The sequence below is a fragment of the Psilocybe cubensis genome, chromosome 8 (genome assembly GCF_017499595.1).
Source record: "Psilocybe cubensis strain MGC-MH-2018 chromosome 8, whole genome shotgun sequence".
NCBI classification, from domain to species: Eukaryota; Fungi; Basidiomycota; class Agaricomycetes; order Agaricales; family Agrocybaceae; genus Psilocybe; species Psilocybe cubensis.
The window spans coordinates 1,339,489-1,365,152 of record NC_063006.1 but is presented as its reverse complement, the minus strand read 5'-3'; the positions used below and the strand labels follow the sequence as shown (position 1 = coordinate 1,365,152).

The window sequence follows — 25,664 nt, the reverse complement described above, 5'->3', positions numbered from 1 at the left end:
TCACGTTGAGCTCATGGCCATAAATCCACGTACTAGGCAGATACGTTAACTAAAGGGAGGAAGAAAAACGTTTGGAAGTGACAATGGACAGACCCTGAATACACCTTGAATATTTAGTGACCTTGTCCTGGGAACGGAAAGCCAGGTCGGCAATGCAAGTTGGGACTCGTCTTGGACTCGTCTCACTTGGGAGTCGTGGTTTAAATTTCAAATCCAGTTCGAACTCAGTGACATCAAATGTCCGATCGGCGATGGTTGAAATTCGAAATGTTAACGTTGCAGGTCTTTTCTTAATATTTTCTTTCGCCGTTGTTGTGCTTATAAGTCTCAAGTCTCAAGCTTGCAGAACCCCCACCCCAACTCTTATGAATGCGTAACATCATGGATAATGGTCATCCCGCAGGCCTGATCACCCAGCTGGAAGCAAGATGGGTGGAAATATATCCCTTCCTGTTACAACATGGGTACATGCTTCGTCCTAGGTACCATCCAAACTGGAAGCCTCCATGGAATAGACCCTGGAACTTCTTTAAGGACCTGTTTGACTTTCCTGACTTTATTTCATACCAAGTCCGTCGCTTCAGTCAATTATCTCAGATAGACAATTCATTTTTCATAATTTCACAGAAATACAACCTTATGGATGCTACCCGCATCAGCGACGGCGCAAGAGTAGTAATGAAGCAAGTCTTCCTTGAGGAAGATAACGTACCCCTCCTGGAATATTTGAATTCTCCTGAAATGCGTGCGGACCCCAGAAATAACACGGTCCCCCTCCTCGAAGTAATACCTTTACCGTCGCAGTATGAAATGGCCAAATCGCGTGAATCGGCAGTGCTCTTGGTAATGCCTCTCTTATTCCCTTTGATGAGTTGGAGCTTCCCATTTCAGCACGTCAGGGAGATTGTAGAGGCAATTGACCAGCTCATCAAGGTGGGGCCGTGTGTTTATAGTCAACGGCTTATTTGACGTAGGTTTGCACAGGGAATTGTATTTCTCCACGAACACCGCATCGCTCACAGGCATGTTTCCATTACTTATTTTTTATCTGGTGGTTATAATTTTCTATTTCAGGGATGCATGTTTTCTCAACTATATGATGGACCCTACCAATGCCATTCCTAGCAGCTTCCATTACGCGCGACATTCCCTTCATCCTGACGGTAAATCTTGGGCTGTTTTTAAAGACCGTTGCCTGGTTGCCCCTGTGAAATATTACATGATTGATTATGAGACCGCTGATTACTTTCCTCCAAATGTTTTATCGGAAGGACGATACGGCCAGGTCAAAACAGTACCTGAGTGGTCTCTCGAAGCACCATACGACCCTTTCAAATTGGATGTATACCAACTAGGATGTCAGGTACAACAATTTTCCAAAGTAAGCAAATAGAATTGTCACTCTACGTGCTACTTACTATACAACGCTTTACTGGTCAGGAATATACCGGGTTGGACTTCCTTGAACCCCTCTATGCAGCGATGACCCATCCTAGCCCTGACATGAGACCTACTGCGGCAGAATCACTTCAGCAATTTGAACGTCTCATCAATTCATTGGATCCAGAATCTCTTTCTTCCGAGATATGGATTAAAAGATTTGATTCGCATATGCTCATGGCCCAAAAGATAGCTATGGAATATTCTCCTTCTCACAAAAAGCGGCAATTATTTGCGTTGGGGAAGAAAAAACTTTCCAAAATATTTAATGCTGTCAATGTTTTATCATAATAGTACCCTATAAACACCACTTATTATCGTTTATGTTTATGTTTATGTTTACGAGATTACCAAACGGCCCTCAACAGAGCCGCCCGGTGTGTAGCAGCGGGAGGGGCCCGAAGCCTCCCCTGTCCTACACAGAACATCATGGCGCATGCAGTTGTGTCACGGGCGACAAGGGCAATTCTTTCCCTGCACCCGGCTCGCTGATTAGCATCCATGAGTCCAAATTTAACGGGCATGTTTGCTTTCATATTTGAAAGCAACAGTTTATCTCATTTATAGTCCATTCATGATCCATATGCGAGCATACAAATAACCTCTAACAATATACTGTAAGTTTACAAGATGAAAATGGGAGCCTCTTCAAAGACCTGTAACACTACTGTCATGGTTTCTGAAAATTGCTTACACGTGATGGCCGAATATTCTATCCAACATTCTCATCCAACTTAGTTTCCCTCACTGGATCTCACACCGTTGGCAAATTGTTTGACTGGGTCGCAGACTTCAATTTAACGTTTACAGCCGAATCATTGAAGCACAACCTATATTCAGCCAAGTTGCATCACGGTCCGGTTTTGACGTTTCAAGGATTTCAACTCTTACAAGGTATTTTTTCTACGATCACTATTGTTCTATCTCACCTCGAAGTCATATATACAAGCAGAAAATGACGGGCGAAGAAGCTCCCGTAGGGCTTATCAGTTCACTGGAGGCAAGATGGGTTGAGATATATCCTTTCCTTTTGCAACACGGGTACATGCTTCGTCCCAGATACCATCCAAACTGGAAGCCTTCTTGGAAAGGACCCTGGAACTTTTACAAGGACAAGTTTAAGTGTCCTGACTATATTTCAACTCTAGTCTGTAATCTCTGTCAACTACGGAATAGCCAACTCAATATCTTATTCTTATTCAACAGAAACATAAACTCATGGATGCTACTCGCGTTAGTGACGGCGCAAGAGTAGTAATAAAGCGAGTCTTCCTTGAGGAAGATAATGTACCCCTCCTGGAATATTTGAATTCTCCTGAAATGCGCGCGGACCCCAGAAATAATACGGTTCCCCTCCTCGAAGTGATACCTTTACCGTCGCAGTACAAAATGGCCAATTCACGCGAATCGGCAGTGCTCCTGGTAATGCCTCTCCTTTTTCCTTTGATGAGTTGGAGCTTCCCGTTCCAGCATGTCAGGGAAATTGTGGAAGTAATTGAACAGCTCATTAATGTACGTCCGTGTGTTTCTAGCCCACGGCCTATTTGACATACATTTGCACAGGGACTTGCATTTCTCCACGAACACCGCATCGCTCACAGGCTTGTTCCCAATGCTCATGTTCCACCCGCTCGTTCTGATGTCTGGTACTAGGGATGCGTGTTTTCTGAACTACATGATGGACCCTACCAACGCCATCCCCAGCAGCTTTCACTATGTCCGAGACTGGCTTCATCCTGACGGTAAGTCTCGGCCTGTCTTCAAAGACCGTTGTTTGGTTTCCCCAGTAAAATATTACATGATTGATTACGAGACTGCCGAATACTTTCCTCCAAACGTTTTATCCGAGGGACGATATGGTCAAATCAAGACAGTTCCGGAGTGGTCTCTGGACGCACCTTACGACCCTTTTAAACTGGACGTGTACCAACTAGGATGCCAAGTAAAAGGGTTTGCAGAAGTAAGCTAGTGAAGTCATTCTTTCCTAAGAGCAATGTGCTAACCGAACTTTTTTCTTGTCAGGAGTACAAAGGCTTAAAATTTTTGAAACCACTTTACATTGCGATGACACGCGACAACCCTGATCTCAGGCCTACTGCGGCTGAATCCCTTCAAAAATTCAAGAAGATCATCGACAAAATGGACCCAGCGTATCTAAAACGCGAAATATGGATCAAAAGTTTTAAAGCTTCTGACTTCGCTGAACAGAAAGCGGCTATGGCATATTCACCACCCGAAAACCGGCCTGGAATATTTCGATCTACCAAGCAAAACCTGTCCAATGTTTTTGGGTGTCTTTTGATGTAGTAACAAATGTCTTTGTTTGAACAATACGATTACAGAATCTTTTCATATCGAACCAGAAACGATGATTCATTATCATCCGCCTAACAAATTTACGGTTAATTGTTAAAAATGCGTTTTCCACTTCCATTTGGAATCATATAATACCAACATGGGTCTATGAAATAAGTCAGGCTTTGATTCGTTGGTGTAACCGCGTTCATCCACTGCAATTCTTTATACCCTCACACATAGATGTCTTCCCAATCATCGTCGCCGTCTTCAATCTGAGATATCAAGGAGGGTACTGCGGCAGCTATTCCGTCACTAGATCGTTCAGAATTAAATCCTTGATTATCAACCATCGTCAAAGAGGTATGAACACTAAAATCTAAGGCAGGTTTAGATTGACCCAAATCACTCTGCAAAAGTAGTGAATTTGAAGGGAGTGGCGTGCTGTTGACGCGGCGGGGAGTGGTATAATCCGAAGTCGAGCGACCGCGACCCGATAGCCCTGGGGGTGCGGAAAATGGAGTGGATGTATACTTAGTTGGTTCATTGTGTGACCATGCATTACCAGGGGTCGAAATGCCAGAGGGCGTCAAACTTGCGGAAGAGATGGCTTGACCAAAGGATTGATACGCCCCATTCCCCTTCCAAATCTGATTACGTCTAGGAGGAAAGTCAGAAACAGTAGCGCGCCTTTTGAACGCAAAGGTGGAACTTGTATCTATCGGTAGTAACCCTAAAATCGTGTCAGAAATTTTGTTTTCGAAGACTGCGTTGATTATTTACTGTCAACGGGTGGAGGGAGGTTATTGGCTCTGAGATAATGCAAGTCAGTTCCAAGGCACGGTAGTAGTTTATTATGAGACACAAACTTTGCAATCATCGCTTGCCTATCCTGTTCGCGGAAGTAAGCAGCGATGGCCTCTGGGCTTGCCCTCGCCACCTCATTCCATCTGAAAGGCTTAGGATTAGAAGGGCTGTATATTTTGCATAGATATATCAATGTTCTGATAATAGATGTAGACTACAGTTGAACATACCTGACAGGCGAGGGACTTGCACTACTTTCCGACGACCGGTCGAGCTTCTGTCTGTCACCAAACATATGTCCGTCATTTGCCGATCTGAAAGGTTTTGCGCCGACTGACCTTTTGGGGGTGACCGGTTCATCCATACTACGCCGAGCGGAAACAAAGCCTGGAAAGTACGAGCTAACATGCCTTTAGTATGCCTCAAAACTGGACTGAACTTTTAACTTACTCAGGTTTTTCGTTGGGTGTAGTATCAGGTGAGCTGGGTGAAAAATCAGGTTAAATCTACATCATTTTGAATACTTCCATCACTTACTGTTCAATTTCATTTTCTGAATTATACGACATCGGCGAAAAATCTGAATCGCTGATTTCGGGAAGGTCAATATAGTGCATCATTTTGTATCTCTTCTGAGGTGCATTTGGCATTTTACAGTTGTCGAACTGCTCTTTACCACGACTGTGTTGGTCATTATTAAAATCCTGCCAAGACGACATGCGTGCGGTAGTTCAAGTTCGGGGGGTGGCGCAAACTTTCAAGGTGCAGGAGATCGCCTTACTTTTATAAATTTGATAGTCACGACCTAATATAATTGTGGCAGGCCACGAGGTATACACAAGCACGTCATGCCGCCGTACGGTCTGACTGGGATGTTCACAAGCCTTGTAGGCGCCCGTATAAGTAGACTTATTCCTTCAAGTCCGTATCCAGAAACCACGGGATGACCGTGCTAACGTTAGCAAGGTGACATCCATAGAAGTGCAATGAGACCGCACAGAATCCACCAGTCAATATTCACGACCCGTATCTTGGGAGAGGATTTACACGAAGTCTTGAGATGGAGTCATACCAGAAGCCATTAACCGACCTTGAGAGAAATAAGGCCATCAGAGCAGGACCCTAGGGCACGAGCACTTTTCCAGAGGACTGGGTCGCTTTCTACTGGACGTAAACCGAAAAACCGCCGCGATGTGGCCGGGCCACCGCAAGAATTCGATGCAAAATGACTCGCCACTCGGTCGTCCATGTGAGAAAAATCACACACCGCTGTGTGAGAACTACCAAGGAGACATCTGTCAATTTTTTCTGCGCCCGGAAGACCATCAGAAGAAGAAAGCTGGACTTCTGGTACTGGCGTGTTCTTTCGAGAACCTCTTATCTCATCTTGATTACTGCGAATATTCGTGGACGGTGAAGGAATGTCCGCCGGGGTGTAGATCGAATCAGATGCAAAAGAAGACAAAGAAAACCGACAGAACGAAGAAGGAAAAGAGATGAGAGGGGGATCTCATATAGACAGACTGCCACGCATGCACCAATCCATGATGGGGAGCAAATTCACCAAGTGCTGCAGTTCCCGAGCCAAAGACCTCGGCACTAATCTTCCTTCTGAACAGAGAACAATGGTAACAATGGGGTTAAAGGTCGTTGCAGGGACTGATTAAAACACCGGTTGTCGATAATGATCTGTGCTGAGACTTTGAACGGAAGTGTCTCTACACGAAGTCCACGATAAATATCCATGAGACGTCCCTGAAGCTCAAGTCCCGCCAAAATGATATTGATCGCGACGATCCGGGTGGAGCGAGAGATTTGAACCGTAAGACACTTTGCTGATGGCAGGCAAAAATGATTAATGAAGTACTAGGTTCGCGGATGAGTCAAATCAGGGGAAAAACTGGGAATCGTTGGTGAACCGCGCAAATGAAAGGAGAACTGGCCCGTCCGCCGCTGCCCACAACACTCGCAAAAAATCGTGAGATATTATTTGTCATCGGCTGCGGCAAGTCGGCAATTTTTTTTTCGCAGTCGAGTTCTGCCGGATAACAGAAGTACAAATGATCTAGAAGACTGAGACTGGGCTGTAGCGCAGTAGATTTTAACACCTACCAAAGCTCGAAATTTGGAATGTAGTAATAGGTCTCCTAACCGTGAATTGCGAAAAGAATAATAAAGAGTAGAAGCAGGTAGATTAAAACGCTTTAAATATTGTGAACTTGTTTTGCAAGTTCAAAAATGAAGTCTACGCCGCTACAGCTACTGTTAGTGGCATCGGGGAAAAGAGTTAAAAGCAGCTAAGAGGTTCGATTTATCGTTTGATAAATTATTAAGCCCAAGTCTTCTCGAAAGTCAACTTGTGCTAATCCTTATCCTTGCAGCAAGGTATAAATCCCATTAAACAGCAAGAAGCATCTTGGCGGGATCTTCGAGGTATTCCTTGACTTTCACTGTAGAGAATAATGACGTCAGTAAGTGAACTTGAATTCACAATTAATTGTTCAGAAATGCTTACCAAGGAAGGTAACAGCCTCACGGCCGTCCATCAAACGATGGTCGTAGGTAAGGGCGACGACCATGATGGGACGAATGACAATCTGTCCGTCGACAACGACGGGGCGCTCTTTGATGGTGTGCATACCTACAATGCCACGTAATGATTTAGCGTCCTGTGGAAACGACGGGATACGAAAGACATACCGAGGACAGCAGCTTGAGGCAAGTTGATGATAGGTGTTCCATAGAGAGACCCGAAAACGCCTCCGTTAGAACTAAGATCGGATTAGAAGACGCGTATGCGAGATAACAAGAATGAACAAACATGGTGAATGTGCCTCCAGCCATATCCTCAAGGCCCAACTTTCCGTCGCGAGCCTGATGTCTTAAGTTAGAAAATGCGATAGAAAGAAGGGTAAAGGGACGCACCTTCTTGCCCAAAGCAGCGACTTCCTTCTCGATGTCAACGAGTCCCATTGCCTCAGCGTTTCTCACCACAGGCGTAACCAATCCCTTGGGAGTAGCGACCGCAACACTCAAGTCAACGTAGTCGCGATAAACGATCTCTTCGCCCTCAATGCTGGCATTGGCAGCAGGGATCTCCTTAAGCGCCAACACGGAAGCCTTGGCAAAGAAGGACATGAAGCCCAGCTTCACATCATGCTCCTTCTGAACAGCATCCTTGTACTTCTTGCGCATGTTGATGAGAGCAGACATATCAATCTCGTTGAAAGTGGTTAACGATGCGGCGGCATTCTGCGATTGCTTGAGACGCTCAGCGATGCGCAGACGCATGCGGTTCATTTTCACCTGGAAGCAATTGGTTGATAAAATTAGTTGGGTGAGCAATGAGGTGTACGCACCCTGGTCTCATTCCTGCTACCAACAGCAGGTTTGGGGGCGGCGGGTGCACTTTCCTTCTCCTTTTTAGGGGCCTTCTCTTTTGAGGACTCCTTTTCAACCTTGAGCTCCTTCTTGGTGGAATCCGAAGGTTTGGGAGGTGGTGGCAGCTTCTTATCGGTCTGTTGGTCGCTAGGTTCCTCAGCATCTTTAGTTTTGGGTTTTGACTCTGTTTCTGAGGGTCCCTTCTCTTCTTTTGGTGGGGGAGGGGCGGGCGTTGAGGCTGTAATACAAATTTGGAGGATTACTACGATAAAAAAGGATTGTAAAAATGATGACGTACATTGGCTAACCTCTCCTTCCTCAATAACGAAGAGATCTTGCCCTGGAACAACGGTATCCTCCTCGTTCGCGAGTAGTTTCACGATGGTTCCAGCTTTTGTTGCGTTCACCGACACATCAATCTATATTATCACCCAGCCGGACGGAAAAAAGGAAGCATGAAGCAAAAAAAAGTCAGAAGGACCGGTCGGAGCAGACCGTTCCTAGTTCCAACGGACCTTATCAGTCTCGATCGTCGCGACCTCCTCGTCGACTTCGACAGTGTCGCCGACTTGCTTTGTCCACGTCTTCAATGTACCCTCGGTAATGGATTCCGCCATTTGGGGAACTTTAACAGTCTCGGCTAACGAAAGAGTTCTCCTTTAGTCGGTGCTTGTCGAATAGATGATATACAAACCTTGTAGCAGACGACTTGAGTGGAACTGTGCGATCCTGGAGCGAATCCTGACCAGCAGATTGTGAGCACTGTTGACCGGCCAACAGCCGATGCTTGAGGACGGATCTACTCACAGGACTTTTGAAGCATCCTGGAGATGCTGAGGTCGCAGTAGAGAGCGACCGCGCGCGACGGCGATGATACGTTTTGAGAGCATTGCTGGAGACGGAGGAGGAGGATAGTATTAGAGTCTGAAATGGGCTGCCAGCTGCATCATCCACACGGTAATCTGTTTGGCCCAGCTTGGCTGGTCTCCCTGACACACCGCATATGACAGGACACCGTCAGAGTCCGACTCATCCTTCATATGTTTCTTTTTCTTCCCTCTATTGGAAAATCGAATTACCGCAGGGAAATCCGGACAACTACTTTCTTCACAGTTCTTTTTGTTTGCCAAAAAGAATACTACGATTTTCGTATGGCTCCCAATTGGTCGATATCGAACAACCGATGAGCAGAGCCTTGCACAACCTAGCTGGTCACGCATATCAGCGCGTATGATTTTAATCGTCAAAAAAAAACCATTCAAAAAATGGCGTCTAAAGGCCACAAAGAGGGACTCAAGAAACGCTTCCTGATCATGAGCAGTTGAGAGCAAGTTGACAGTCCTGTGGAAACCGTGAGAATAACCTTCCGAATGAAGTATAGTTCCATAAATAGATTACCCACCAATCTATGACGTCAGTTCACTTGGGGCTGGATTGCCTCTTAACCAACCAACACAGATTGCCATTCAAAGAATACCATAATGACCACCAAATCCGACTCTGTTATAAATCCCAACAATCCTGATCGTATGGATTTCCTCTTCCTACTCACATAAAAACTGTTCTGATAGAGCGAGACACGCTTTCTTTCAGCCGTTACACGTAACCAACCAGACTCAGGAAATACAACTAGAACTGAAGGAGAGAAAACCATGCCTGGAAGCTATCCATCGAGTCCAAAAGATAGTACGCTACTCTATCTTTCTTCTTCATTCTGTAATCGACCTCATTGTTTTGCAAACGAAGCTACCGCATCTGGTGGTTACTCAGCAACGCCAGAAAGCGCATGGTCGGACAAGTCGCAGCGCGGTACTGACTTTCCACTAGGGTCTGAAGGAAGTAGTGCAAACTCTACTGGAGAGAGTCTCAATAATGACAAGGGCCTAATCGATCAATCCACGAATGGTACCAGCTTGGTTCCTGAGATACAAGACGCACAACAGGGTCGGGACAAGTCATCGGACTTTGGAGAAGATGCATGGGGAGTCGAGCAAGGGGCAGGGAAGGATTTTTGATTTATTAGGAGCTCATGTAACTACTCGAATCTCGATGCACATAGGCCATGCGATCTTCGGACGAATACACCACAGATAATTTAAGCATACTAATTGTCGCATAATTAAAGCTGAACAAAAAATTTCACTGCACCCGGTACTATAGTGATTAATGGAAACTATTTTGCGTTCAGAATCAGTCTCAAGGACGTCGAATTTTGGGTAAACTTGCAAGATAAAATTAGTCCTTCAACTTTCTCAGGACGTCATGAGTGTTGCCCGCCCTATCATACATCAAACCCTTGACCCTTTGCATCGAAATTGGGAATACCCCGAAGTCATAGACAGCAACACTTTGCTGATCTCTACTTGTATGCAACCACTCGTCGAGTTCATCCCCACAGAGATCATCGGCCTTATCATTGATGAAGTGGTTTTAGCAGACAAGAAGCTGGGCGCCTTCAAAACCGTCAAAGCATGCTCGCTCACCTGTTATGCATTTCTTCAACACAGCAGAAGACACATATTTTCCGATATCTATGCTGGAGAAACCGATAAATTGCTGAATTTCTGCAACCTTCTCAAGGACTCGCCGTGGATTGGACAACACGTTCGCTCTCTGTGGATTGTCCTACCAGGCCGATCATACTCCTTCGACCAGAGCTTACTTTCAGTGCATCATCATTTGAAGCATATGGATCAGCTAAAGTCCATTGTCATTAAAGGATACTCATTGGAATGGACAGTTGACATTCCACTATCACTCCGATCTACCATCGTACACCTAATGCATCTTCCGAGTGTCGTCGATATCCGGTTCATTAAAATAATCGCCATCTCTCCCTTAGATCTGGCGCCTTGCAATCTTCACACTCTTACGATGACTAGTGCGAACTTTATGGACAAGTGTAGGCCACTACAATCTATTAAGTGTCATAAACTATATCTGGAAGACGTCATACCCAGCCAGTGGATCCGCCATCTACAAAAAAGAAAATTATTCATTGATCTCAAAGGGCTTTGCATATATCTGAGCAGCTATATCCAGCAATCTCTGTATTTTCAACTTTTATCCGACATACCATACCTCGAGGAACTTGATTTGCGAATATCAGGTATGGCCTACTTTCGTATTCCTCGTGTTCCATCAGAAATCTCGTAACTTTTCACTGAACCCTTTCCAGATTCTACCTACTCCCTCTTTCCATCTATATTGGCTGTTCCACCTCCTTCACTGAAATGCCTCAAAATTCGTATCCACAATTCTCATCTTTCTATGTTGACATGCCTAATTGATAGGCTCAAAAAGGTGGCCGACACGGCCGGCCATCTTGTCCAGCATCTCAGTTTTAACGTGATGTCACGTTCTTCGTCAATCTCTCAAGTTCCTTTAATCCAAGACGTTCTTGCAGACTCCAGCAAATGGCCAGTATTGCAACGCATGTCACTTCGGGTGTATGTGCGAGATATGTGGCCGTCCTATGATGCCCCAGAGGCCGGCTGGGAAGACGATTTGAAACTTCGATTGCGCAATTTTCTGGAAAACAGGCAGTCAAATTTTGGATTTTTTTACTCGATTACAGACGCTTGGACTGAACACTACGATGAAGACGATAAAATTGACTGGCATGAAATGGTGAGGAACCCCGCAGATTAGATTGTTTGTGTTTAAAAAATATGCTCAAAGTTGGTACCTATGCATAGCACTGACAATAGGACACTCCTCTCAAATATATTCGCTACTTCGTTTTACATTTCGTCTTGTACAGAATGTCTTTGACAAATGCATAGAAAATAGGGCTTTCCATTCATAGGGGTGGGTGAATAGAACTGATTTACAAGCTCCAACAGAGATGTATACTAGCCAGGCGATGCGATTACCCTACACATTTCATGTTTGTGTGTATTCGATTATCATGGACTGCATTACCCAAGTCGACAAAATGCATGATTGAACCAAGATGTTCAATGCAAGGGGGTCAATTCGAGGAACTGAGCCGCGCTCGATACGGATCCACATTTTCAATTTCTCACTATTCCGATCATATGCAGTCTGGAAGTGCCACGAGAAAGGCCAACTTTTTGACTGACCTGCAAAGATCTGAAAAGCGATGATCAAGCTCATAAGAGCAAGTAGGGCCGTCGTAAACAGAATGATGACTTACGTCTACCTCCTCGTACAATTTCCAATCGCTAACAATTACTTTAGATTGTTGGGTAGATGTGAGAGCAAGAGGCTTGAAGGTCTGGGTGCCGTACTTGGTGCAGACAGAGTATGCATTGCCACGGCGATGATCTTGAATGAAGTTATTTAATGGCTTGGGGTCTGAGAAACCCAGACTATCACTCCACAGAAAATCGTGCCAAACTGAAAGATGGTCCTGACGACGCATAATTGTGGCGAACACGGATGTTTCAATGCCGCCTGGCTGGTGAATGATAAAGCTGGCCTCCCCATTGCTCGCTGATTTGATGGAGCATGCCTGCTTTAGAAAGTTTTTACCACTGATTTTGTTCCTCCACGACTTTACGTTGCATATAACAACCTTGGGTGGGCCGTGGAGGACCGACTCGGGCTTCAATGGATCCATTTTGAAGTACAAGTCGGCACTGGCGCGTCCGTTCATGGTGACAAGATCAACGTAGGTCGGAAAATCCATAGGCCACTGAATTTCCCTCGTTGTATCCTGAGACAGAAGTGCGGAAGAGTCAACGTTCATGTTGAGGTAGCAATGTTGGGGTAGCAATACGAATCGAAGGCGGGCTAGAAGAAGATGTCGAGGATAGCGAGAGATTGAAAACACGCGGCCTGGTATCACAGCAGACATTATTAATCAGTTCCCGGTTCCCTTTGTACATTCCCATAGGCTGACCTGGAGGCATATTACCCCCGAGAAAATGGGCACATGGACAGGAGGGTGGAAGACTATGTCCACAGATACGACGAAAATCTAATCGGATTCCAACCGCATGAGAGTTCTAGGATTTAGAATACGTCTTGGAATTCTAAACTTGTACTATCAGAATAGCAGGGTTGGCACTCACCTCTGATTAGGCATCCATAGCTAATCGATTGAAAGGTGGCCCGTATAACCTCTCTACCGCCTCATCGATCTCCTCATTTAGTGGCACCCATCTCATTTTGTCAATCGATTTGATTGTAAGCTACCGCAGCGTTGCCCGTTGACGATTAACCTGCCGTGTCGTGATAAACTCAGGAGGTCCAACTCCGCGCAGTGTCTGAATGCCCCCTCCATAAAAGCAGAATAAAATAACAGGCTGGCAGAGATATTCCCGGGATCATTTCGCGGCACCGCCCAATGCCCATGCGCCATGGCATGTCATCCGGCTGCTTCCGAAAGTGCACGGGGATCAGACCACAGACGTGCAAACGCAAGCCTACGTCAATGGGCATTTGAAGCTGCTGTAAATCGTAATTTACTAAGAGCATAGGCAATTAATATCTATGATTTATATGCCGCTGACATGTACGTTTTGAGACACAAGTTGCCTGTGCCCATGTAAAAACTGATCTTTTCCGTCATTCGCCGAAGGATACTTATTTAAAGATCCGCTCCAATCAGCCGCTGATGGCCGTACCCACTCACTTTCGGTCGATCAGTAAGGCATGGGCAAGAGATAGTTTTAGAGCTCGAGAATGATACACAATTCTTATAACTACTTTCCATATTGTTTGCATTGCTTAGTATGGCAAGAAAAATTCAAAGACAGAGCTGAGAATAGTTAAGCCTAAGTTGACTCAGTGATTGGTTGGTCTGTCGGTGTACAAAAATTAGTGGCCGGTACACAGTTCCTCGTTTTGCAATGGTGCCGAGTTCAAGAAGTATCAGAACGCTTCCTGTCAGTCCTCCTCGTAAAAAGTGGCGCTTATCCGTGCTATGTGCGTGGGACCGAGTTAACTAGTCCTCATAGAAGGTTCTGACTTCAATGGATGGCAGTGAATTTGAGGTATTGCTTTGGTAAAATTTCCTGATTGTGTACCATTATTTCTACCTCAGGTTACCTCATAATTTAAGAATAGTTCTAAACCATGACCACTTCGAAATTTATCGAGCCTGTTTGCATGATATTTGTATTAATTCCAATGGCATTGTTTGTTCCATTCTTTGCAAATAGTAGTATAATTCGATATACTAGAACTAGACAACCGTAGCGTTACTGAAATCACTGTTTGTCGAAAGATCATACTAGATGCACAGTATCTAGCCGACGCGGTTAGCTCTCCTGAGTAACTTAATGCATCATTCATTACTCCTAAGCGTCGCCTGTGTATATGAGCGCGGATAATAGGTTAAGTCCTCGGAAATGCTATAAGAGCAGAAGAACAGAGTCGATTACAAAACATTACTAGTCGTATTTCTACGCCGGTCTGTTTAAGAACGAAGACCTTATGAGCCCATTTTATATCCTTGAGATTATGGTTGTCAACGTAGGGTCGCAAAAACCGTGAAAATATTGACAAGGAACTATTCATTTACAGTGATGTAGTAGGCGAACATCTAAACGAGGATTTCGGCAAACTAATATCTTTTGTCCTTCGAGTAATGTTTAATACGGTAACATAATTACCAATAAAGGCGAAAGCGATCTCTGATTGGCGACCCCGCAATGTTATCGGGGAACTCCAGGTAATTGGCGTCTTCGTTTTCGAGCAGTTCAGCGCATTCAACAACTCAGGGCCTGCAACGATGGAGCAATAGCAAGCCTGGGTCAGCAAGTAGAAGGCCTTAAGGGAGACAGTCAACGCGTTCTATCATGGTCATGTGTAAGTTTAATCATCAGTGGCCAGATTAGTGCAGCGAATTATCACCAGAATCCTCATTTTAGATGCATTATCATGTCATAGCTGAGTACAAGACAGATAAAATTAAATACCTTTCCTTTTCTAACATCCAAGATGAGCCATGAACAGCTTTAAATGGGCGGTCGTATGTTCTAAATATAATGTGGTGATATGATCCTTTGTCGACAAAACGATTTACAGTAAGGATAGTACGAGAATGTTTGTCGATCTTTGAAATACATGTAGAGTTGATCTCGGTTGGTTAAGGATTGAGCGAAGACTACAAAAAACTCTTGGAGCACTCGAGGCCTCGAGAAACGATTGCATAGGAAAAAATATAATTATGAACTGTGTTGAACGGATAACATAACCGCTTGGGCAACGTGAGCATCATCTCTAACTTCTGCCATACCCCGCCCAACTCCGACTCGGGTATTTCCAGAAATAACTCTGCTCCATCAAGGTAAATTTCTCTCGTACCACAACGACCCTCAACGGTTTCCGTCTACCGACTTAGACCCAGTCTTGGCCTCCCAGCAAAGCTGACTAAGTCAGAACTACAGGATGAGGCTTCCGCGAGATAGTGTCCGTTGATCCTGTTTCAGATGCACGCCTCGCATAACGAGTATTAAATGGACCATGGGCCTCCGGCAAACCTCGCTGTCTAGTTCACCTCCAGTCATTGGAGGGTTTCTTTCCCGAAGTCCACCACCATCACTGCAAACTTTTTGAAACCGCGCTTATTTCGAACATGGAGGACATGGTATACACTAACAAGGTCCAGACTGCTGTTTTCCCGACGGAAATCTTTGACCTAGTCATCGATGATTTAGCGGCAGCGGAGAATAGGAAAGACCTTCTGGCGTGTTCACTTGTATCCAAATCCTTCCACTTTCGGGTCAAACATCATTTGTTCGCGACTCTACAGCTATTGGGTGGTCCGCAATTTCAATCCGAGTACAACCGGAAACAAAAAGGATGGCTGCAAACGTTGCTCAACCTCTTGGGGGAAACGGATCGGCTTGGGACGGCGGGCACTGTTCAAACATTGGTATTGGGGAACATATTCAAGGATGTTGCTCAGCTTTTCCGACCCTGTTGGCTGCTCATGGATCCTACTGTACCATCAATTCTGCAGAGACTCAGCGGGGTCAGAAAATTCGTGTTCAAAAACGTGATTCGCACAATTCGGTGGGGCAGCTTTAGCGAGGAACTGTCATCCTCTATTTTGAGACTATGCGCTTCCCCCTCACTGACGTCTCTTGAGCTGCAAAACATTACTCGTCTTCCTTACAACCTTCTTCCCTGCTCTTCCAACCTCGAATCTTTGTCTTTGATATATACTGCTATAGTCTGGAAACCCACCGAAGAAGGCGAGTGGCCTATATACCATTTTCGCTTCACGTGTAACTGACCTTACGATTCCTTGTCAGACTTTATTTTGTTCCCGCCAAACTTCGAATTGGTATCACTCAAAAATTTGCGCAATTTATCAATTACTATTGGCGCACCATTTACCAATAGCGAGGCAGAATGTCGTCTGGTCCTTCCAAATCTCTGCCAAATGCTTCGCATCGATAAATCGTACTCTAGCCCTATTGAGGTTCTCAATATCACCATCGGATACGAAATCCTATTCGACTGCGACGACAACGGTTCCATAGATGCCCCCAATTCACGAAGCCGTCTGGACGACCTTGACGCTGTTTTGTCTAACCCCAAATTTTCCCACCTCAAGACCGTAAACTTGAATATTGCCTGCAAGAGACTGGGACAATCTCTCGACCCCAAGCTCCAAAAACATATCCAGCTACACGCGGAAAACATTCTTCCGGACCTTCGCTCCATGTCATCAATCACATTCTCAATGAAGTTGACGGATTATGTGTTTTAGGCAACCATGCTATCGAAACTTGAGGAGTTTCCGGATTAGATTTTATCCGAGTGATGTACTGCACCGGAAAACAGTTGATTTGATTCAAAATGAAAATAAGAATGGATCATAGCCTAACGATGTAAAAAAAGGTAACGTAACTGCAAGGAGATGTTGAAGTGGATTTCAGAGCGTGTCACATGAAAAAGTCGAGCGCCTATTACCCCTCTAAGCCATTTGCTTCGTTATTTTTAGTTTTACGCGCCACCCATTCATTCTCTGATTTCTTGTTGTGCTTTCTTGACATCAAATGCGACCTTAGTTTTTACAAAATCTTATGTAACACTTCGATTCTTTCAAATGTAAATTACCTCGGAAGGCATGTGTTTACCCAAGTGTAGGAGTTTACAATTGTTCACATACGTCTCGAGTAATTTCTTGAGTTTGTCGTAAACATGACGGTAAGCGGCTCCAATACCTTTGTCATTCCTTTCATAATGCTAATGAAATAGTTGATTATAATCAATTCTTTTTTGAAATAAAGGTCGAATGAACACCATGTGATGTGTAAATATCCGTTGTTTTAGGGATTCTATATACGCCTGTCGAGCCCGTAAAGCTATAAAAGAGGCAGGATCCGAAGGGAAACCTCTACAAAGCTCTACGATGTACAAGATCGTCAAATTCTCCACCCTTTTACTTATTCTCTCCGGCTCAGCGGCTTTTTCAGCGGCTCAGGGTGGCCTAGGGGACCGATGTAAGTGTTTATCTAGCTGCAGGGTTACGACGTCAACAAGTTGCTGCCCAAATTACTGATATGACTTGCAATGTTACCAGGCTCAGGTCAAGGAGTAAGTTAGCACTGAATCTATGTCATGGTTATCCTAATGCATGGCTGTTCATTATTCTTGATAGGACTGTAAGTGCATATGATCGTGCTTTTTGGTGTGATCACTCAAATACAGGACATATGTTAGGTAACACTGGACTTACATGCTGCAAATCGGTTCCGTACCCCAAGTGAGTGGCATTTCGCCATGCATGCATATTTGGAGGATATTTATTCTAACGGTCATTGTATTCTCATAAAACTCAAGATGCGCACAACTGCCTCCAGGAGTGCTTTGCTAAGTAGTAAAATATCGAGCACCTTCCGCACGCTTAGCCTCTATGTGAGCGGCTAATTCTGTATCTGTCAGTCTTTCCGTCTAATAAAGATATCATTTAGGCACTTTCATCGCGGCTTAAGCATCAGCAGGCGGTCTCGAAGATTCAGTGAAAATTGAATGACACTGCACACGAAAACCGTCCATTATGTAGCAACTTTGTGAAATTATTTACCAATTATAACCATGCCATGGCTCAGATTTGTTTCATTGCTGATATTGTATAACTCATGGTGGTTTCTGACGACCATAATTCAGTCAGTGCATAATATAAGTTGGTACCAGCACACATCACGCCTCGGTTGGTAGTTAATTGATAGGATTTTCAACAGTTATGGGAAATGACAATATATAGGGGCTTTCCGATCAGACTCTGATTTACAATTTTTCGCAACAGGTGCCATGAGAGTCGAACCAATTATATTTTGGGAGCCTAATAGGATTGCCATAAGAATTCTGCAGTAGTAGATTCAACCGTCAATTTGAATCTGTCGCACACGGGTAATCTGTATACCCCGTACTCCAATCCTCCGGGCTCCGGTTTGTTTGTAAATGGGCCATATCAAGTACATTGTCGAGTGGTTTACCATGCAAAACGCGATTCGCCAGATCAGGATGGGTCACCCAATTGAAGCCAATGGCGATAGCGTCTGCCTTTTTAGACGCTACGAGCAGCTCGCCTTCTTCTGGAGTTACGCAGGCATTGATGATAACTTTTGCGTTCTTGACCAAATGAGCGTATGATTCAAGAACATCATGACGTGTCGAACGTGAAATTCCTAAGTAAGATCCAGAAGGAAATCGATTATCAATGGGATTTATGCCGCGAGAGTGAAACGCACCATCGTACTGAACATCATACGCGTCTTGATATCGAACCAGACATATATAGCTGATGCCTAGTTTATCGGCCTCAGAAATGAAGTATGAGTATGTATCAAGGGTTTCTTGGAGAGGCATGCTGGAAAGCATAGTCAGTTCTATTTCACAAGAGGATCCTAGTCAAAAGAATATACATACCCCATGTCGTTATCACCACCAGCAGGACTGAGTTTGACGGCTACATTCTTGCCAAAGGATTCGATCATGACTTTCAGGACTTCGAGTGCAAACCTTGAACGATTTTCTATACTGCCTCCCCATTCGTCACTTCGGCGATTACTGGTACTATCAAGGAATTGTTGAATTATGTAACCGTTAGAACCATGCACTGCAATTATGTGTAGTTGTGGAAACTGTTGAAGAGGAAAATTGATTCGATTGAACATACACTCAACGCCGTCGAATCCTGCTCTTTTCGCATTGATAGCGGCTTGTCTAAACTCCTCTACTATTTCCCAAGGATTTTCAATAGCTGTAGGCTACTTCAGCGAATTTCACTGTTAGTCGAAAATGTGATGACGGCATCGAGAGCTTACCACGACGTAACCTGGGCATCCAGGAAGCTCTTTAAACTTGCCACCTCGTGCAGCAATTGCAGATGGTGCATATACCGGCTAGGGCATAGAATTCATATCAGGAAGATATAGGTGACGACAAAAAATTCAAAGCATACAATTCCTGCAAGCTTCTGCTGTTCAGCATCCGGATGACTTACTCTTCCAGCTAAGCATTCGACATTGCATCTGTAATCAACCTCATGCAAAAGCGTGAGATGTCAGAATTCGTACCATGCCAAAGCTAAAAGAAAAGATGGACGTGAGAACAGAGCAAATTTCATAACGTTGAAGACAGTGGAGGACTGACCTGTCCATAAATTAACCCTCGCGCTTGATGAACAGCATCTACAATCCCGGTCCAAAGCTTAACATGTTTATCCTCCCAAAGTCCCGGAGAATAAGGCCATTCAGTTCTGAGTACCTAGCTATGATAAAAAACACGGAGAAGATCAATGCACTACACGAACCCTTGCCGGGACACCAGAATAGCTTCAGTAACGATGAGACCTGCTCCACCCTTAGCTCGCTGAATGTAATATTCTTTCATGAGCTCCGTTGGGTATGTGTCCTTCGCACGGTTTCTGGCGAAAGCTGCCATAGTAATCCGATTCTTTATTGCGAAATCACCGATTTGAAGTGGAGTGAATAGAGCCATCGAAGTCGTCGTGATCAGCTTAGAATTGCTGGGGTCGTAACTGAGACGAGGGACACTGGACGGAAATCCTGAATAGATCCTCAGAATTTATACTGCCCGAGAATCTCACATGAATTCGGTTGCGACGTTCGTGTGCCTCCATTGAATAAAAATCTTGAATGGAGTCGAAGAAGCCGTATGGAGGGAAACTCTATGAAGCAGCATTCATGTGAGCCATCCCTGGGTATTTTCCACCTCTATAATAACTTTAAACTGGCCCTATTTAAAGCCATGGAAGAGTTGCCACCGGGGAGGCCTGATCGTGGCTCAAGCCGCCATGGGCTCAACTTGTATTCTGGTCACTAGGCAGTGTCATGCAAACTCTGACCTGTACTTTGGCCAAATGCTGAAGACATGTAGAGTTTCGCTGTCTTAAAAGTGGTTTCAAATAGTTTATAGTTTAAAAGAAGCCAACAAGGCCTGAAGGAGGATGCTGAGTTTGGGTGAGATTGAAAAGGTTGAAGCGACTCCTGCAAAAGATATTCGCTTAGTCATCATTGGGACTGTTCGGCCCGAGACCATTGCATGGAAAGGAATGATCGGCGACAGGCTACAGCGGCGACAAGCCTAGCTTATGAACTGAACGTCGCGCATTTCATCGTTAAGCCCATCGATTTTCAACCTCAACCAGGTTATTACGAAGATTTGATTCTTTGGAGAACATCAAGGATATAACGACTACCTTACTGCTTTCAATATGAACATCAGAGTAGCCAAGGTAAGCCCAACTCCTTGCGATTCCTCTGCGCCATGTCAATGACTGATGCCAGGTCAGCGAAACCTAATTCATACACAACATCTCGTGTGCAGCAAGGAACTTCTCTCATAACATAAATCTTCCAGGTTGAGGACTTGATGGGGATGCAAGCATGCAACTTGCAGAATCTTCCGGAGAACTACATGATGAAATTTTGTATGTCCCATTTGCATCGTTTTTGAATGTGAACATGGTTCTGATAACTTTTCGTAGGGATGTACCATTCCATGACCTGGCCTCAGATATCATTTGTCGCTGAGGATCACAAAGGACGTATCGTTGGATATGTGTTGGCTAAAATGTACGTACATTCACACTCGCACGCGGAATCCTGCTTGACCTGTGAGTTTAGTGAGGACCCAAGTGAAGAAGGCACCACGGAGGAAATTCACGGTCACGTCAACTCGATATCCGTCCTCCGGTCATACAGACGACTAGGACTAGCCAAGAAACTTATGTTGCTCTCCCGTGCGTGCAATTCCACGAGAACTGTGCATTTCGCGATTAGACTCACGTTTTTACAGAGGAAGCGATGTCGTCCATTTACAAGGCCTCATACGTGTCTCTCCACGTACGAAAGTCGAACAAGGCCGCTATAGCATTGTATAAGGATACACTAGGGTTTGAGGTTGCCAAAGTGGAGAAGAAATATTGTGCGTGGCTTCAAGCCTCTTGGTTTCTTGACACTCATTTCTTAACATTCTAGATGGAGATGGAGAGGATGCCTTGTCAATGCGTCTTTCCTTGAAAAACCCTTGATTCGTGGAGAGCTACAGATATTGTAACTTATTACTACAAAGATACCAAAAGATACAGATTCGTATCAAGTACAATGCTACACTATTACAATACCGCCCCTCCTTCTATATCCTTATCGGCGCCTGATCTTCAAACCCTCTTCATCGTCATCGCCATCATCGTCCCTACTCCGGTTGTTGAACGCATAAGGCAATGGAACCTCTCGAGTGACGCGGTACTGATCCATATTACCAAGATGTTCATTTTCCAATCGATCTGTCATAAGAATCGTTCATCAGCCATTCGCTACATCATCGTGTCCGTACTCACAGAAATTCCATTGCAACCTCCTCAACATCTCCAGAAATCCGGCGATGAATGTGCGGACCATCATGTTTGGTCCGCTTTTAGGGATGTATATCAACCAGATGAATCTAATCAAGACATTCGATACCTGCGGGGCCAATGGTTCAAGATGTATGCAGGCTTTGCGAAGACGATCAGCTCACAATAGCAAAGTAATACATCTGGATAGATTTCCTTGAGTGTTTCACAAGTCATACAATTGGTCTTCGACTTACTGGTATATGGTTATTGTATATCAACTCCGGTCGCAGAAGAGGGTTGGTGCTGTGTATTTGCAGGACGGACCAGTCCATCAGGAAGTCCTAAGAAGAGGCTGTTGTTAAACATCGAAAACACCGTCTGTAGGCGGAAGATAAAACGCACCCAGGCAGAAGCATAAAATGAATATATAACATTAGTCAAACACCAGAGGGCAAAGATTGTTCCTCGTTCGTTTTCTATCGGAAGAGAACGGGGTTAACAAAATAAGCCGGCGCGAAAAGTGAAAAGACTAACGATGAGTTCTCCACAAAAAGTAGAAAAAATAAGCGACTATTCCACTGCCGTATTTTCCACCCTATGAGCGACGCAAAAGCACTGGTATCAGCGACTCCAAGGAATAATTTCGATTCAAAGGGGGGGCCAAACGTACATTAATTAAATGAGTAAGTAATTTCGAATCCCAATAACGTTTCACAGATTGAATTAGACGAATCAGCAAGGGCAAAGCAGCGAGAGCAAAGTAAGCAGGCCATGTTGAAGAATTGACAGAGCATTTTCTCCAGTCTGGATGGAAGTCGTTTACATAGACGCAGACAAAGAAATAGATGTTCGAGAGCGTGAAGATTAGACTACACAGTTGATCCCTGATATGATTCATGGTAAGCAATGTAAAGCTAATTTCAAGCAATCAAAACGTACCCCATCCAGAAATCGGTAAACTGCATGAACACAAAATAGGTGTCAACGCTACCACGTAGCGAAAAAATGAAGTGAAACTTACCTCAACACGCCTCGTTCCAGATATGAAGAGCTTAGCTACGTTCCTGACGAGCCAGTACCTCGATGATCTGTGCAGAAGATTGATAGGATCGAATACAATTATAAATGTAACACCCAGCCAAATGAGCGGCCATATCATTGGTGAAACATGAGGATGCTCGATTAGAGAAAAGGATAGCCAAAATGCATAGCAAAGTAGAGATAACAATATGGATGGGAGCTTTCATGAGAAGAATTTAGCGTGGTACTTTTACTTTTGATAAGACGCCCACCTCAAAATATTGTCGATAGTCAAGTTGACTCAGAACATCGATTTCTGAAGAACGTTTAGATCCTCGATCGTCAGATAAGTACAGATACCCACCGAAGATGAAGATGTAGTTTATTCTGGAGTTGGCCCATACAAGCAGGTTTGTGCCGACCAGGAATGTAAATAAGATTGGAATGAGTAAAATGGCGTAGATGAATAGCAGTGGACCCCATGCGGGTATAGCTTGTCTGGTACTCTGTTTAGAGACTAGAAATATCCGTGTTATACAATGTCCATGCCGGCAGAAAGAACATAATCACCTTTAACTAAACCCTCAATGAGTGCCGGAAGGGCAATTCCAATATATGCACCGGACCGGAAGGTGCTGAAGTGATGACTTTTGCTGCTGTTACCCGCGCGAAGACGTTTGGTAGCCATTTTCTTGTTACCACGAGCTTGAAAGGGAGAATATTAAAAAGGTTAGCACAATTATTGTTCGGGACATGCACGGGCACAGGGCATACCAAACGCCGCTGCATACAGGTCCTCCATCTCAGCCATCATCTGTGCAACAGCTTTGTCAGATGCGAATGCGCTTTTTTCAACCTGTAACATGAAATTCTTAGAATCGAAGCGACACGGAGCCGAAACATCAATGCCTACTTTTTCCGCCATGTATTGTTGTTGAACAGGGATCTAGAGTCAAAAATAATGTCAAGAAGAATCTTCATGAGACCGCACTAGATTGCGGTACCTTGGTCACTTTCTCAAACTTCTTTAGTGCCTTTCGGAACCCGGTTATATTAAGGACCTGAGGAACACAACGTTATTTAAGGGACCAGAGAAGCAAAACATTTACGTGCTCGATAATTGTGTAATACTTCAAGACCGCTAAATGCGAATGATCGAGCTATTAGTTGATAGATAGCATAGAAAGCCGCTAAATCACATACCGATAGTGCTCTAACACCGCCCTCTTAAGCTTCCTCTTTGCATATAGGTAACTGTCTGGGTCTGCAGACAAGGGAATTTGACGTGGCCCGGGGCTCTCTTGTTCGTCATTGTCGCCGGCGTCTGAACCTTCGCACTTCGATACGGTGTTACCCCTGGTTGAACCTGGCAAATCTTCTGGATCCTCGGCGCGCTGGGAGTCGGAACACGAACTATCGTTTTGTTCAGCTGTCTCGCGTTCCTTGCGCTTGGTATATGCTTTCAGAAACCGCGTCTTCGCTTTTGTTACGCCGGAGCTTGAGGCTTGATCAGATCCGGTTTTTGAGATGGCTTCTGACTTGGGAATAGCATCAGTTTGTATCGTTTCCGCTGAGGCTTCGAATGACTTCGGCGCTTGCTGTAAACTAAGGGTCAGATTTGGAAGAAACACCAGTTCGGTGTAAACTTACGGATGGTCTACCCTTGAATCTGAATATTGATTTGATCTTTCGCGATCGAATTCGGCAAAGGTCGCTTTGAGGAGGCGCAACTTTGGCAGGTAGACGGCCCAGATTGACGACTGATTTAGCAGCGCTAAGGAAATTCGTGGCCCATGAGGTTTGAGATTGTGCTTCCTATTACGATGGTCAAATCACTTCTATTTGTGTAAAGACAGATAACTCACGTGAAATAGCTTGCGGTGCTCCTGTAATTCAACGAGTTGAATTTTGAGCATACGCCCTCGGGTCAACATTTCCTTCTCGCGTGCCAAGTAGAAAGACTCCACTTTGTCGAGTTGGGCATCTAGGAGAATGAAGAATGACACTTCTTGGGGTGACAGATGGTTTAGCAGTTCATGCAATGGTAGCACCGAAAGTGGGTCAAGAGGACGTGGCGTGATTCCGTTGACTGTGGAAGAAGAAGTAAACGTCAACGGATCTTACAAGGACGACAACACAAACGTACATCGACTCGATACACTTTTGCCTCCACGTACCCCTGTACCTTTGAGACTACTGATATTGACAGATGCACGTCCTTTCGCTGAAGTTGATTTGACCCGATTTCCAGAGCTGAATGCTGAGGCTGAGGCGGGAGCCATAGAAGTTTCTGCGTACCTCCCCACCTCTGTAAGGTCAACGCTTGAAAGGTCCATGTTTCCAGTTGATTTAGGATCCTTTGTATGCGTTTCTTCCAGAGGACCATCATGTGAGTAGATAGACGGCGCGTAGTCCTCTGAACCAACGTCAGACGCGCGTGGAGCAGCTGGCGGGGACGGGAATTCGTCTGGGGATTCATCACTTGGGATAACATGGAAATTGAGTCCTTGTTGCGATTTTCTGATGACGGTGATACGTTTTTTCAGTCCACGATAGTCACTACGAGATTACGGTGAGTCGCAGTTGCAATTGCGCAAGAACCCTGGCTGACATGTATGCCCTCTTCCATTCCGGCGTCTGACCACTGATTTAGAGCAACCCTTGTTGATTGAATGAATGGCATAACATACCTGAGTATCCTGTAAGTATCTGTCTTCCCCTTTCAACCCTGTTTAGAAGATAGAAATGAAAGAAAGATTGCGCACTGAGCGAATTTCATGATCCAAAGGGTTGGGTGGTTAAGCGTGCGTTGCCGCGAAGGGTATCTCAGGTATAATGAATTGTCAGTAAAGTAAGAAAGAAACAAGGGTGTAGCATATATTGAGGTGTTTTAAACGACGTCCTTTCATAAGGGATCGTGAATGAAAGC

At 44.7% G+C, this 25,664-nt stretch overlaps 11 protein-coding genes across 11 annotated transcripts; 6 read left to right on the top strand and 5 right to left on the bottom strand.

Annotated features, from left to right (window-relative positions):
• Positions 1-369: 369 nt before the first annotated feature.
• Positions 370-1,731, top strand: JR316_0008936 (uncharacterized protein; the record flags this gene model as incomplete). The annotated part of the gene is made up of 4 exons (XM_047894647.1): positions 370-570; positions 628-941; positions 1,075-1,381; positions 1,441-1,731. 4 exons carry the CDS (start codon positions 370-372, stop codon positions 1,729-1,731), a joined length of 1,113 nt encoding a protein of 370 aa, XP_047746106.1.
• A 664-nt stretch (positions 1,732-2,395) lies between these two features.
• JR316_0008935 (uncharacterized protein) lies at positions 2,396-3,812 on the top strand (the record flags this gene model as incomplete). The annotated part of the gene is made up of 6 exons (XM_047894646.1): positions 2,396-2,587; positions 2,647-2,952; positions 3,004-3,086; positions 3,145-3,400; positions 3,463-3,723; positions 3,783-3,812. The coding sequence occupies 6 exons, from the start codon at positions 2,396-2,398 to the stop codon at positions 3,810-3,812; spliced, it is 1,128 nt and encodes a 375-aa protein (XP_047746105.1).
• A 156-nt stretch (positions 3,813-3,968) lies between these two features.
• Positions 3,969-5,192, bottom strand: JR316_0008934 (uncharacterized protein; the record flags this gene model as incomplete). Its single annotated transcript, XM_047894645.1, has 7 exons — positions 3,969-4,468; positions 4,519-4,547; positions 4,605-4,709; positions 4,773-4,823; positions 4,881-4,943; positions 4,993-5,025; positions 5,080-5,192. The coding sequence occupies 7 exons, from the start codon at positions 5,190-5,192 to the stop codon at positions 3,969-3,971; spliced, it is 894 nt and encodes a 297-aa protein (XP_047746104.1).
• Positions 5,193-6,939: 1,747 nt separating this feature from the next.
• On the bottom strand, positions 6,940-8,813 carry JR316_0008933 (Dihydrolipoyllysine-residue succinyltransferase component of 2-oxoglutarate dehydrogenase complex, mitochondrial; the record flags this gene model as incomplete). Its single annotated transcript, XM_047894644.1, has 10 exons — positions 6,940-6,992; positions 7,058-7,183; positions 7,243-7,313; positions 7,364-7,416; positions 7,468-7,848; positions 7,902-8,161; positions 8,222-8,342; positions 8,439-8,563; positions 8,618-8,664; positions 8,731-8,813. The coding sequence occupies 10 exons, from the start codon at positions 8,811-8,813 to the stop codon at positions 6,940-6,942; spliced, it is 1,320 nt and encodes a 439-aa protein (XP_047746103.1).
• A 762-nt stretch (positions 8,814-9,575) lies between these two features.
• On the top strand, positions 9,576-9,938 carry JR316_0008932 (uncharacterized protein; the record flags this gene model as incomplete). The annotated part of the gene is made up of 2 exons (XM_047894643.1): positions 9,576-9,609; positions 9,670-9,938. The coding sequence occupies 2 exons, from the start codon at positions 9,576-9,578 to the stop codon at positions 9,936-9,938; spliced, it is 303 nt and encodes a 100-aa protein (XP_047746102.1).
• A 247-nt stretch (positions 9,939-10,185) lies between these two features.
• JR316_0008931 (uncharacterized protein) lies at positions 10,186-11,574 on the top strand (the record flags this gene model as incomplete). Its single annotated transcript, XM_047894642.1, has 2 exons — positions 10,186-11,032; positions 11,102-11,574. The coding sequence occupies 2 exons, from the start codon at positions 10,186-10,188 to the stop codon at positions 11,572-11,574; spliced, it is 1,320 nt and encodes a 439-aa protein (XP_047746101.1).
• A 234-nt stretch (positions 11,575-11,808) lies between these two features.
• JR316_0008930 (uncharacterized protein) lies at positions 11,809-12,637 on the bottom strand (the record flags this gene model as incomplete). The annotated part of the gene is made up of 2 exons (XM_047894641.1): positions 11,809-12,018; positions 12,083-12,637. The coding sequence occupies 2 exons, from the start codon at positions 12,635-12,637 to the stop codon at positions 11,809-11,811; spliced, it is 765 nt and encodes a 254-aa protein (XP_047746100.1).
• A 2,835-nt stretch (positions 12,638-15,472) lies between these two features.
• On the top strand, positions 15,473-16,615 carry JR316_0008929 (uncharacterized protein; the record flags this gene model as incomplete). The annotated part of the gene is made up of 2 exons (XM_047894640.1): positions 15,473-16,094; positions 16,155-16,615. 2 exons carry the CDS (start codon positions 15,473-15,475, stop codon positions 16,613-16,615), a joined length of 1,083 nt encoding a protein of 360 aa, XP_047746099.1.
• Positions 16,616-18,237: 1,622 nt separating this feature from the next.
• Positions 18,238-19,854, bottom strand: JR316_0008928 (NADP-dependent oxidoreductase lnbE; the record flags this gene model as incomplete). The annotated part of the gene is made up of 9 exons (XM_047894639.1): positions 18,238-18,539; positions 18,603-18,721; positions 18,781-18,970; positions 19,031-19,121; positions 19,179-19,256; positions 19,316-19,365; positions 19,431-19,440; positions 19,507-19,612; positions 19,667-19,854. The coding sequence occupies 9 exons, from the start codon at positions 19,852-19,854 to the stop codon at positions 18,238-18,240; spliced, it is 1,134 nt and encodes a 377-aa protein (XP_047746098.1).
• Positions 19,855-20,590: 736 nt separating this feature from the next.
• Positions 20,591-21,409, top strand: JR316_0008927 (N-terminal acetyltransferase A complex catalytic subunit ard1; the record flags this gene model as incomplete). Its single annotated transcript, XM_047894638.1, has 6 exons — positions 20,591-20,611; positions 20,737-20,806; positions 20,864-20,951; positions 21,003-21,118; positions 21,175-21,303; positions 21,357-21,409. 6 exons carry the CDS (start codon positions 20,591-20,593, stop codon positions 21,407-21,409), a joined length of 477 nt encoding a protein of 158 aa, XP_047746097.1.
• Positions 21,410-21,521: 112 nt separating this feature from the next.
• JR316_0008926 (Xenotropic and polytropic retrovirus receptor 1-like protein) lies at positions 21,522-25,514 on the bottom strand (the record flags this gene model as incomplete). Its single annotated transcript, XM_047894637.1, has 20 exons — positions 21,522-21,664; positions 21,719-21,842; positions 21,898-21,915; positions 21,970-22,056; positions 22,118-22,191; positions 22,250-22,310; positions 22,386-22,599; positions 22,655-22,674; positions 22,737-22,955; positions 23,008-23,051; positions 23,100-23,252; positions 23,306-23,440; positions 23,510-23,681; positions 23,740-23,796; positions 23,867-23,876; positions 23,939-24,333; positions 24,386-24,550; positions 24,601-24,824; positions 24,882-25,294; positions 25,501-25,514. The coding sequence occupies 20 exons, from the start codon at positions 25,512-25,514 to the stop codon at positions 21,522-21,524; spliced, it is 2,742 nt and encodes a 913-aa protein (XP_047746096.1).
• Positions 25,515-25,664: the final 150 nt, after the last annotated feature.